Genomic DNA, 13,607 nt, shown 5'->3' on the forward strand with positions numbered 1-13,607 from the left:
TAAACTCTATGGCTAGTGTGAACAGTTGTATAGGATGAAAGTGCAAACGTTGCAGCGTATCAAGATAGAGTGGGTTTCCCTGTGTAGTTTGGTTTGCCATTAGCTGACTACTATGTGGGGTCTCTTTCTTGATCAGTAGTAAAAGTAGAGTGATATACCTGCCTGAAAAACACATATAATAGGTCCTTAAGTCTTTTACTAAAAGGCAGATGTATAGTAAGCTTGGCAGAGTACCAGGGAAAAAGGATATTGCCAAGGTAGTATGTTGTCACCAGCACCTATGTGCAGACTTTCTAAGCGAAAGTTTGTGAATACATCATGGGGTCCAGTGCGGCAGATGGCAAACTGACTTCTAACTAATGGGACTTACAGAAACCCGTCAATAGCTGTTGAACTCCTTTCAGAAGCGCTACTTTAAAATGTCATATTTCCCACAAAAGGTGAGGTAAAGAAGAGGTGAAAAAAAGGAGGATTATAAATAAAGTTTTTCAGTCATTAAATACAGTCTGTCTCGACATATGCTAAGGAAGACTAGCTATGACTGCTTTTTTTCTAGAATCTCTCTTCTGGTTTTGCTTTGTTCCTCTGCTTCTTTATCCTTGCTGAATGTCAGCGGCAGTAAGATTCTTATAGACAGCACAAAGAATATTTATTGAAACTTTGCAAGACAAATTAGATTCTAATTTTTGCTGTGTCTTCTCCCATTAAAGGATTTGGGATGATGCAGAGATAAGTCAATATCATGCTTGAAACACTGTGTAGTTAATTGAAAAGGAACTAAACAAATATTTTAAAATCTGACATTGTTTAAACAGATGGGCTTCTTTCTAGTCCATCTAATCAGTGAGTGGATCATAGGAAAGACTGTGTGAGTACACACAGGAAATTCTTACAAGATGGAAATTGAGACTCTTTACCCAAGTACATTGAAATTAAGTTCATTACAAGTAGGATATAATACATACCCATTTTAGGCCACAAAAGTATGCTTCCGTTATTTTTCTGTATTGTTTTTTCTAGAGAAACAACAGTGATTGAAGATGTCAGCCATGATAAGCATTTGATAGTTGACAGTGAAAAACTTGACACTGAAATAACTTTGGAAGTCAGAAAATTAAAAGGGAAAATCCTAAATGCTAGGAGAACTGGAAATGATCAGCTGAAGTTTCAGGATCAGCTGTAGCTGTTTTATTGCACTCTCTTGACCTCACTTTACTGTCAAAGAGAACTCGGTAGTTGGCACTCAAAGGAAATGTTGTCATTCCCTGTTGACTGTAAAAACTGCTGTACTGTGTCATTTTACTTAGATGGTGATACGACCTTTCAGTGTACTCCATGTACCTGGGGGATCTCAGGCTTGTCTTACAAATGTGTCTGGGTTATTTTAATCATTTATCTTTGCCCTATATTCAACGGTTGAGTCCCTGGATAATGCCATCAAAGTGATTGTGACCAGGTATTGAGTACACAGCTGGATGTGAGGCAGGAGACGCTGACATATGAGACCTGGAGATAATCACATAGAGTGTGGCAATTTATCCTCTCAGCCAGAGGGAGAAGTTGGATGTGTTACAGAAAACCTGGGGAGTGAATATTTATGATGTGCTTCAGAAAACTCTTACCCTTACCTACTGAAAAAGAAAGAAGTTTGGCTGAAAACTACCTGTTGTTGTGTAACCAGCTGTGTTACTGAGTTCTGCCCTGGTAATGCTCGTGTCAGCGTGCTGTTCCCCAAACGTCAGTTTTTCTTGGATTTGTAGGAATGTTGTCATTATCTCTGCTCTTGCCTCCTCTTACTCTGGCAACAACACACCAAAATGAAAAGCATGCTTTGCATAAATCTCCAAAGCATTTCACTGAAAGTCTAGAAACATTCATCTCAGATAGGCAGAAAGCACACATGAGAAAGTAATAATCTCAGTAGGGTTTTCTGAAATCAGGCAGCTTTGTGGTAAGTAAAAAATCCTTATTATTAATAATCTGCTGCTTGGGAGATTTTGAAAATGCCTCTATTGTACTAGAAATTAATGTACTTTAGGATGAACAGCGAAACCAAATCAGTTGCATCTGTACTTCAAGCTGCCATTGAGTGTAACATTTATTTGTTTTAAAAATAGCAATTCAAATCCAGCTGTAAATAAAGAGTTGGAAGATTGCTGGATATCAAAAAATGGGTATGCATTCACAAAGAACGAGACTCAGGGAAGGCACTGAAATAAAAAAGGAAATAAGATATTTTGGTTGTTTAAAACATTTGTCACACTTAATTTCCAGTTCATGAATACTGGTGAATAAATACTTTGAATTATTATGAATTATTCATAATAAATGGTAAATGTATACTTGAACTTAAATACATAGTACAATTTCTAAAGTGAATATATGCCATTTAAAATGCATGCAAAATTTTATAAATAGAGGTGATTTTCATGTATAACTGAAATTTTTGTACTCTGTAGGACTTGATGTTTTTTGGAAGTGAAGGTATATAATGAGTGCTGCGTTGATTTGCAGAAGATGGAAGAATTGTCTTATGGTTAAAAGCTCTTCTGGAGCTGTGGATTCTGACACTGACCATGCTCCATAGTTTCTGCATAGTGACAGACACTTACTTTAACCAAGTCATTGGAAAAAAAATTTAAAATAACAGCCTATGCACATGCCTAGTTTAACTACAGATGTCTACCTGATGGCATATTACATAAACTTAATTTTTCAGACTAATTTATTTGGTACTTGAGTGAAAATCCAGCTGCTCAGGACTGATCTGAACCACTGTGTCTTTCAAGTTGCACCCTGTAAAACCATGAGTTCTGTTCATTGCCTTACGGAGCTTTGACCTTCGGGAAAAAGCTGGCAAAAAGTAAGAACTTTGCAGGTACTAGTTTGGGCATTTAACAACCCTTAAAGTATATGCTGAGCTGCTTTTTCGATTACTTTACCACTCTCTGCCCATTTTTCTCAACATCTCTTAGAAAGAACAAATATGTTATTCTTGGAGTAGATGTCTATGGCAGTGACATATCCACATCTGATTGAAGAGAAGCTCCTTTTCCATATTTTGAACAGAAAATATACAACGGATTGTTAAATATGTAGAAAAATCAGTGGCCACACCTGAAGAGGTGGTGGGACCTTTCATCCTTCATTTTTCTGTTTCCCATACAGACAAGAGGAATGATGATACAGCCCCTTCCCCTTGCAGCAGAGTCCAAAGATTAATACCTTCTCAGGAAATGCTTGGCTACTGCTGTAACGATGAGCGCTTGAGAAAAGCTGGGAATAAACTGGTCATTTTCTTTCTAGGGCAGCGTTTAATGAGTGAAGTATAAACAAGCTCCACTATACTTGGTGACAATGGGGATTTGGTAAAATATGGTGGTGTTCGCTGGTGGTCACTCTCATTTTTATGTATTGATGGTGGAAAAATAGTGCCAGACTGTTCAAATAATGCCTGTGTCACTGTCAATAACATAAAGAGGGCTGACATGTTTCTTCATGCTGCTATGTCCTTCCCCTTCCCCCAGGTCTGATGCCAAGGTCACATTTACCCACCTCTCACAGTTGTCTCTGAAGACATACATAAAAAATTTGAAATCTGTCAATGAAAATCAAACAGGAAAAGAGCATTTACTCTGCACTATTTGTTATGGCAGTTTCTTTAAAAATACCCCCATACATTTCTGAAGTACATATTAAACCAACATGTACATGATTTGCCAGTGCTTCTTGAAGTGTTTGGTTAATCATCTTCACACACAAGGCATCAGAACCCAAAGTATGCTCTCTTTTCTGAATGATTAAGCCAGGCTTCCCATAGCATTTCACTAGCAATTAGGGAGGGCTGTGGCAGTCTGGTAACAATGAAGTGAGACAGAAATACATGTAATCCTCCGAAGTCATATAATCTGCTGTGAAAAAAAAAAAACAACAAAAACAAAACCCCAAAAAACCAACACAGAACAAAATGGGAAAACAAGAGAGCAACAGCCCTAAAGATGTGAAAAGGAAACAAAAGGCCAAGATGCAACTCAAAAGAACTATAGGTTACTTCGATGGGGTAAGTTTTATTATAGGAACAATTGTTGGGGCAGGGATCTTTGTGTCTCCCACGGGGGTGCTAAAGCATTCCTTACTCAACGTCGGGGTCGCACTGATGATCTGGATCGCATCTGGACTGGTGTCTCTGATGGGTTCCCTCTGCTATGCGGAGCTGGGGACCGCTCTGCCCTTCTCTGGAGGAGAATACAGCCACATCAAAAGAGGCCTTGGATCCCTACCTGCCTTTGTGTTTATCTGGACATCAACGTTTACCAAGCCGGCGTCAAATGCTGCTCGAGCCTTGCTGTTTGCTGAATACGCCACCCAGCCCTTCTATGGCGTCTGCCCTGCACCAGACGTGCTGAAGAAATGCTTGGCCTTGGCCGTTCTCTGGTCTCTGGGGATTTTGAATGGCCGCAGTGTTAAAGTGGCTGCCTGGGTGCAGACAGTCTTCACCCTGCTGAAGATGATGGCCTTGTCTGTGATCGCTGTCGGTGGCATCGTCCTCATCATTGGAGGGAGGAAGGAGAGCCTGGCCAGGTTTGAGGACACATTCAGCTCGGAGATCCCCAACTCGTCGCAGGTTGCCGAAGCCTTCTTCCAAGGGCTGTATGCATACGGTGGTTGGTGGTCCCTCAATTATATGGCAGGTATCTCACTCCTTTCAGTTTTCTTCTGCAGTCACCGTTCTTACGTTCCTCAGCTCATCTTAGTAGAATTTCTCTCTCTTTCAAGACCATAGTGTCTTTCATGTTTTATGTGGGTCCTGAGTTTGTCTGGGCTAGTAGAAGTGGCTTTGTTCCTCTCTAGGGAAGTTTCCTGCATCTTGTGCAGTCTCCAGAATCAGACTGACATTTCCAAAGGAGTATAAGAGAAATCAGAATAGTTCACTTAAAATCTCAGGCATAAACAGATTTTTTCATACCTTAAAAAGTTGCATTTTGTCTTTCTCAGTGTCAGCACATTTTTTAGGAAAGGATTAAGATATCCATGCCAAACTATGTTCACAGTAAGGACCAAAAAAAAAAAAAAAAGGTAATTTATTCATTTGTATTAAATCTCTGAGGTTATGTAGTTGGCTTTTTACATGGGACAAATTCATTTTGAATTTTGTTAAAATTTAATGATTTTATAGTATATATGGGATGGTCAGTAGTTACTTCCTTGAGAAAACAGAGTTTTGCACAGAAGGCGAAGAAGAATCTAAGGAAAGTGGTCTAAATCCCTTCATATAACTTGTACTTGTTTTTAAACATTCAAAAGCTTTTTGAATATCCATTTACTTATCCTATTCTGTATCGGATGACACATGTGGCAATAATAAATACAGCAGTTTTTTGTTAAAGCTACAGAGATAATGTTCATGTTAGTTGTGCTTGTCACGAATTGAATAGCGTTTCATAATATAATCAGATTTATAGAATTAAGTTGTGAGCAAGTGAGTGTTACTTTTATATCTTTATTTACCCATTGACCTCTATCACATGTAGAACAGTAAATAAACTGTGTGAAATGCATAACACAAAGTTCAATGGTGAGAACAGTGTGAAAATCAGGTTAATGTTTAAAAAAATTACTGTTATTACAAACCAGCTATTCCAGTGTTAACAATATGCTGCAATAAAAAAGTGAAATAAATCAGCAAAGTATAATTTTGAAATCTTAGGATTTCCTTAGAGGCAAGCATTTAGCTTTGTAAGCCTGAGAATATACAAAATCATTGGTAAAATTTATTTTCTGATCAATTAGCAGTAATAATAAATACCATACACTGGGCAGCACAGCTGTTTAGACAGATGCAACCTACGCACTTGTCCTTTTCTGAACTGAATTTCCTATTCTTCAACAATAACTTCATTCCTGTGAGCTTCAGCTGAAGCTCAGGTGCCAGCTGGATGGAAGGACTGTAACAAAACAAATGGAAAGATAAATTTAAATTGGCAATTTTGAGGATTGTCCACTTCTGGGCTGAAAATTACCAAGTGTATTTCTTACGTTTGAAATAAATCCTAAATTCTCTGATAGTCCGTATCTGAATTCTGCTGTTGTGCTCATTCAGTTCCTCTGGCTCTGTGCCTGGTGGCTGGCGCTGGGGTGGCTCGAAACTGATGCTCTGGAAATGAGACAGAAATTATATTTGAGCCAGAAAAGGGGTTTCTGTCTCTTATGAAGAGCTAAAGTAAGCTCCACATTTGACTATTCACTTCATCCCCCTTGTGAGTTATTGGTTGGTAATGCTGAGGAAGGCTTCTGAAAATGCTGAGGGAAGTGGGAAGGGGAGGGGGAGCGAGAGTGAAAGAGACAAAAAAGATGCTTTTTGACTGAGATGAGAATGAATTAGTAAAGTTCTGGAAACCAATTCCATCTTTTTCTGGAACTATCACAGAGTCAGGAATGTGTGCCAGTGCCTCTGTGCCAGTGCCACTGCAAAATTTGGAGGTTTTTCTTATTTGTAAGATCAGTTTTAAGTTAAGATGCCAGGCTTAGCACTGAACAGTTTTCCTCTGTCAGCTTTGCCCTGCAAAAGATAATCAACAGCAGAATCGAGCTGGGAATGACCCCCTTTTAAAGCAACTGCATTACTGCTCTTCTGTCAATACCTTCAGTCTCTCCCATTACCTTTTCTGCATTTCCTGATGTACTGGCAAAGATAAAGGTTTTGTTCAGGAACAGGAAAATACACTTAGAAAGTGTCAGATCAGGACACATGAGGTGATGTAAGAATAAATAATCTGACTTCAGAGTCTCATGTTTAAGCTAGTGATTTAAAAGCATGGCTACTTGAAAATTTCTTACCACATCAATTTTCTAATGTAAGTCAAATACGGGTTTAATCAAATCAGTCCTTTTGTAATTTTTTTTAATCAGTTAATCAGACCTCCATCCATCTTTCCTTCCATAATACTTAAAAAATAGCTCAATAAGAAAAAGAAAAAAAATGTTTAGGGTTATTTAGTAATAGACTATTTGAGAACCACACTAGGACCTCACAAGCAATGTAGATTAGCAGCTATGATTAGTGGTTGGGGCAGGACTTTGGTATTCACCTTGTCAAGCTCTGCACAGATTCACTCCTGAAACAAACTTGCAGAAGCTACATTGCTTGCTTTATTAGTCTTTTTAAATTGTATTTTTCAGAAGAGATGAAAAACCCTAGCAGAAATATCCCCTTAACTGTGATGACTGCTGTTCCTACAGTGATTGTTTTTTATTTACTGGTGAACATCTCATATCTGACTGTCCTCACACCTAAGGAAATTGTATCTTCAGGTATGGATGTGGTTTGTTTTTTTTTTAATTAAAAAGCTGTGGGCAATTAGCGTACCCATCTGATGTCAGTTTATTGGGTTACTTCTGCTCATATAACTTCACAGTCAGGAAGTTTGGGTTTCTTTCTAAGTTTTAACAGGGAATTCTTGTTTAATTTTACTGTATGAAACACATTGGATTGAATGTAGACAGCTGTTATTATTTGTAGAAAATGTTGGTTTATACCTGCACTGTCAAAAAATAAATCAGAAGTGTGTTAAAACCTGGAAAATCAGGTGGAGATCGGGTCTCTACTGAATATAGAAAAGGGCTTTGTTTTCCTGTGGTTTTAGTCCTCTCTCCTCCTTCTTTCCCTACCTGATGGTGTCTCCGGTTAAATCCAATAGTGTTCAGCAAGTGGACAAATATACCATGATAAGGAATATAGAAAATACTATGGATACAAAACTGAAGCCATTTTATGTGTGTGTGTGTGGGGGAGTTATTCATTATAAGTATTGTGATTCCTTAGAAGAGCCTATACTAAAGTCCAGTGTATGTAAACCATCTCTCAGATCCTGCACCAGTGACAAGGTACAAGAGGAGCTTTATTTCTCCTTGATTGTCCAAACAACACCTTTTAAATACCACTCTAACAAGACCAAGCTGTCAGACCTTGCCTCCAGGAGTGCCAAAAAACATTTGTCATTTGGATAGATCTGTTACTTTTTTTCCTGTGAGAACAGCTCAATTACATAAATGGGAGTGGTGTAGCTGTCACTCCGCAACCTGGTATTATCGCTGAGCCATTGTCAGGCGATCTGCTGGGACACATGCACACATTTACAGATCTGTCCTATGATGAAAGAGGCAGCGAATATCAGAGTATCCGCGAACAGCAGCTGCCCAGCTGGCATGAGTGGCTCCAAAAATGCTGAGGGGGCTGTGCTTATCTACATCAGCTGAGGACATAGCCTTAAAATTATAGCTCTTGTTTCAAACACTGCTATGTATTGCCCCGCTGCTTGTTTGTTCACTACAGGTTTTTTGATGGTTGTTTTCCCCTACTCTAATAACATTGCGCGTTGCCCAGGTTGCTGCAAGACCTATATTCCTCATGGCAGTTGGTTATAGGCCCACTGAATATTAGTCCTCGCTATAATATGGGCCATAGTTTTTTTCCAAGAAATATTGAATATCTCTTGTTCAGAAATACTCTCAAATTTCCCCGTTCCACCCAAACCAAAACCTCATCAATAACACGCTCGCTGACCCGTCTCTGCCTGTACACGCACTCCTGTTGGCGGTTCCCTCATAACAGTAGATCATGTCACCGCTGTGGTCACGCCGAGGACTAATGTGTTCATTTTCTTTCCCCGTGTGGCCTTGCCCATGCGTGTGGGTTTGTGATTCATGGTGGTGGGATGCAGGTTGCTCCCGCTGGGCAGTTCATTACCCTGGTATTGGCCCCAGTAGGTTTGCCCAGCTTGCTCTGGCAGGCAGCACTCCTTCTTGCTGTCATCCCCCCCCAGGAAATTTTTAGCTCTTGAATTAAATACCCTTAGGATTAGATGAGTCATGTTTGGCAACTGCAACAAAAAAATAGGCATTGCTGGTAAATAATAGGTATTTCACGCATTTTAAGTGAAGTTTCTGTTGAGTCTGACAGTAATTCAGAACATGGTACCTATGCGACACTAATGCTTTGCTTTCTTGCAGTTGCTGTGGCAGTCACTTGGGCTGATCGAGTGATCCCCTCGGTTGCCTGGATCATTCCTCTCTCTGTTGCCATCTCAATATTTGGTGCCCTCAACAGCAGCATGTTCACACTAGGTCGATTAAGCTATGCTGGAAGTCAGTCGGGACATCTACCTGTTTTAATATCCATGCTTAATGTCCACTCCTGTACTCCAGCACCAGCCATGATTTTTTCAACCATGATTGCATCCATTTTTATAATCCCCTCTGACCTTATTATGTTAACAAATTACTTTGGATTTTCTGCCTGGCTTATGATTGGATTGACTTGTACAAGCCTGATTGTACTTCGATACCGGGAACCTCATCTACATCGACCATACAAAGTAAATGGAAATAAGTAACAAAATATTTTTAAAGACTTTTTTTTGAGTCCTGGGTAGCATGCAAAAGTTACGGAACAGATGCAAGTCAAAAGTGGATAGTCACTGCAAAAATATGAATAATAACCACAATGTTTAGAGCGTTATTTAACACGTTTACTTCACACTGTAGGAAGAAAGGAGAAAACAAAACAAAACAGATGATCTCTGCCCCAGAGAGCTTGCACTTGAAAACAAGGGATGGGTATGTGCAGAAAGGGGAAGATGTGGAAACAGTGTGAGATGGGAAGCCAAACCAGTGTGGAGCAGTAAACCAGAACAGTGTGGGGTCCAAAGCGGCCATTCATGGTTAATTAAACCTTGATCTACTCTCATCTTTCCTGACACAGCTGCAGACGTTAAGGGTGTGTTTAATCTCAATCTAGCTGTCAGAAACACAAGTTAGAAGTGTATGCTCATTGTCAAGGCCTCTTGTAGGCACCCAACCCCGAGTTTCTTCTAGGTGTCCATAATATCAAATGTGGATGAATGGTTTTCAGGGCCTGCCTGTCTCTCTGCTTTGACAGGAGAAGGAGGCTTAGCAAGTATTTTAGAAAAGTTGCCTGTCTTGTAGGGAATTTGAGGTCAGATGAATCTCATCCTGGGTGGGATTGCAGCAATGTGAGAAAAGGTACTCAAATGTGGCTAAGACTGCATTATTGCTCTTATGAATGATGCATGAAATCATGTGGAGTTTATTTCCTAAACCAGTTTTTTCCTTTCTCTTGCAGGTGTTTCTACCAGTTCCATTTGTGATGGTGGCAATGTCTTTCTTCCTGGTTGTAGCTCCTATAGTCTGGTCTCCAAACATGCAGTATGTTTATGCTTTCCTGTTTATGCTGGGAAGTCTTCTTGTTTATTTCCCTTTTGTGTATTTTAAACTGCGTTTTGCATTTCTTGATAAAATTACTTGCCAGTTACAGCTGCTGTTGGAAGTTTCTCCTGCCGACGGATCTGCTGAGAGCAAATGTGAATAATGGCAAATGTTTAATCCCAGTGCAACTAAGAACCGCCAAGGATTTTCTTTAACCGTAATTGTAGAAGGCACAAGTTGGATCTTAGGTGTGATATACAGATGTGCATGCATGTGTGTATGTATATAATATATACATGTATACATGAGTATACATATATTGCATACGTATATACATGTGTATATATATATTTGCATATACATGTATGCACATATCTGCATATATACTTATATGCATATGTATGTATAGACATTAGCTTCAGGAGTTAATATGTATATATTTTTGTGTGTCTGTATGTATACATGTTTAATAGGTGAATCTAAAATGGGAATCTCTCTTGAACTGGTAAAATCTGTAAAATGCTCTCTCTTGCTCCTGAAGACACAGCTAAAGCTGCGTATACGCTCACATTAATAGAAATAAGACTAAATTGCAGCACCAATACTTACTAATGTTTTCATATAATAAATGAGTAAATGCATGCTTATCAACATCTTTGTACAACTTACTTTTGGTCTCCATATTAAGCTATCTGGATTAATTATAGTTCATAGTAGCTGGTTATAGAGGCTTTATACTTCTGTTCATTAGCTACTTTTTTTGTCTGAATTTATTTTTAATAAAAACATTTGAAAGACATTATAAAATTGACTGAGACCTTTTTTAATCCCAAGAAAACTGTACATGGTGTGCCTTAGCTATTTCAGATAAACACATACGAATGCAGAGTGTAATCTTGCTAAGCATAAAGTAAAGCAATAAGAATTATCTATCTTATTTCTTACAGTGATAAAACTCAGGATGTCTAGATTACGCTTTTTTTTTTTTTTTTTTTAATCTTAGCAAGCATTAATATTACCTTGTTTCTTAGTTCATTCTGGGTGTTATTGAGAAATAAGAGTGTTTTAGGCCTCCTTCCTTCCACTTTTGGTTTGTTTATGAAAGCAAGATAAATAAATTCTTGATTTTTTATATTGTTAATTGGGCCATATTAAGTCTACTGAATATTAAAACTTAAAACCAAAGAATCAGTACACAAGAAACATCACATACTTAGGTGATTCATCTATTAATATGCGCTATTGTTTTTGTGATTACAATAGAACTATGTGTGTAATTTTTTTTCCTCCCCCTTTCAAATCTGTCTATATGAAGCTCAGGACTACAACCAGTAGAGGGCTCTGGACTAACATCGCTCTTCAACCGTGATGTTCTGGGTTGCTGGATTGTGTGCCAGTGAGAGAAATAGTTTTACAGAGCATTAGCGTTTAACACAGTAGAATGAAGAAGTGTTTGCTAGAACATCCAGTTCTCTGATATATCAAAAATTTAGAGGTCAGAATGTTAGATAAAGACTTTATCCATAGCTACCCGAAGCACAGGTCCTGTAATGCTAGGAACGAACTGAAGGTTCAGGAGGATTTGAATTTCCACTGGAAAAAGCCCCCAAGTGGAAACTGGTACATGAAGAAAGTGGCTTTTCTCACAGCTGATGATATACACAGAATGAAAATCTGAAGTAAAAATTAGACCTTTTAAAATGCTGTAGGAAGAGTCTGTGCAAGTGAGGAGTTAAATGAATACAGCTGAGCTGGAGACTGGATCCTGCTGGAAGCAAGACAGGAATCAATGTTTAATTTAGCTCAATAGTGCTGTCAGAAAGACATTTCTCTTGTTATTTAAATATTTAAAAAAATCACAAAACTAGACACCATTTTATAGAAGCAATATTTTAAGAACTGATTCTAGTGAATATTAAAAGGAAGGAAGGATTTTACTGTGACTAAAGCACTAACCAGGGATTTGCAAATGTAGGTGTGATGCCTGGCAGTGCCACAGATTTTCAACTGGTCTTGACCAAGTCATCTATTTAAACCTGGGTTTTAATCTGTAAATAAAAATGGGAATTATAAGAAGAAAAAAGGGGATAGGGCAATGATGTTGTATTGAAGACCACATGGTTAGAAAAAGCAGACATCCAGGGAATGTTGCTCAATTGGTTGTGTAATTTCTATGTAATTTCTTGTCAGTAGATCTACTTGAGCTTGTTTTTACTCTTGAATTTGATAATGAGTTGAGTACCTAGTGAATACACATATCAGGGTATGTTTGGATAATGGAAGCATCTGTGTGTTAATGGTACAAGACTTGAATTTAGAGGTTTAGCAGTTCCAGCAAATTAGAAAACTCAAAAGTCCCAATGAAATGTAATAGTAAATTGATTGCATCTATGTATCTTCTTGTAATACCTAGTAGATATTTTTTCTGTTAACAAAAAACTGAGAAATGGCATATAAACAGGCATGCACACAACCCAAATTTTCAGTTATTATTGCCAAAGAATCAACAAGGACAAGAACAGTAAAACCAGGTCAGAATTAAGATTTGCCATCCAAATTTAATCTGCTCCCTCTGTAGAGGCACCTTAGAATGGCCTTTGATTATCAGATCATAAACTGTTCTTTCAATATACCCTTACCTCATTTATTGGATAAAATGGATGGTGCTCAGATTATTCACTTCTATTTTCTTCCCATTTTTCAACGTGTGACCTTGCACTTTATTTATCACTCTCTGCTCAGATGCTGTTCTTGATACAGGTTATTAATTTCATACAGACTTTCCTGTGGTGTTCCTCATGACAGCATCTGAGCACTTCACAAACAACTAATAATTTGTCTTCACTCTCATCAGCTGAAGCAGTGGTATCATTTTGCTTTGGGGAAAGTGAATTAAGCTGATGTGTGGGTTGCACAACAAGTGAGATCCTTCAATGCAGATCAAAAACCTTGATGGAGAACCACTGATGGAGATTCAGGTCCAGCTATGGATGTTTCTTTACCTTAGGAAGCAGGACAAAAAAGTGGAGAGGAAAAGGAATCGATGCATACATATCTTGTGTGGATATTCAGCCACCATACGCAGATTTCAGTTCTTCCATACCTTTTAGGTGGGAACAAAGGAAGTATGGCCAAAATTGTTTGCTGATGTTGGATTCCTAAGCTGGGATACCTGGGACCTTATTTCTCATAATAATTAATAAGTTCAGAGTGCATAGTCTCCTGGAATTAAGTTCTAAGAAGGGTAAAAAAGGAAAGAAGAATAAATTATCACAGTTGCTTTGGTTTGGATGAATAACAGATAACCTATAACTCAACCTCTGACCAAGTGTGGGTAGCTGTGATTCTTTTAGGACATTATAAAGTCTATGAAATGTTAAATT

At 38.3% G+C, this 13,607-nt stretch overlaps 1 protein-coding gene across 1 annotated transcript; it reads left to right on the forward strand.

Moving 5' to 3' along the window:
• Window positions 1–3,967: 3,967 nt before the first annotated feature.
• SLC7A13 (solute carrier family 7 member 13) lies at window positions 3,968–10,387 on the forward strand (the record flags this gene model as incomplete). The annotated part of the gene is made up of 4 exons (XM_082045891.1): window positions 3,968–4,691; window positions 7,180–7,311; window positions 9,010–9,374; window positions 10,142–10,387. 4 exons carry the CDS (start codon window positions 3,968–3,970, stop codon window positions 10,385–10,387), a joined length of 1,467 nt encoding a protein of 488 aa, XP_081902017.1.
• Window positions 10,388–13,607: the final 3,220 nt, after the last annotated feature.

The sequence above is a fragment of the Streptopelia decaocto genome (genome assembly GCF_964273445.1).
Source record: "Streptopelia decaocto genome assembly, chromosome: 2".
Taxonomy (NCBI): domain Eukaryota; kingdom Metazoa; phylum Chordata; class Aves; order Columbiformes; family Columbidae; genus Streptopelia; species Streptopelia decaocto.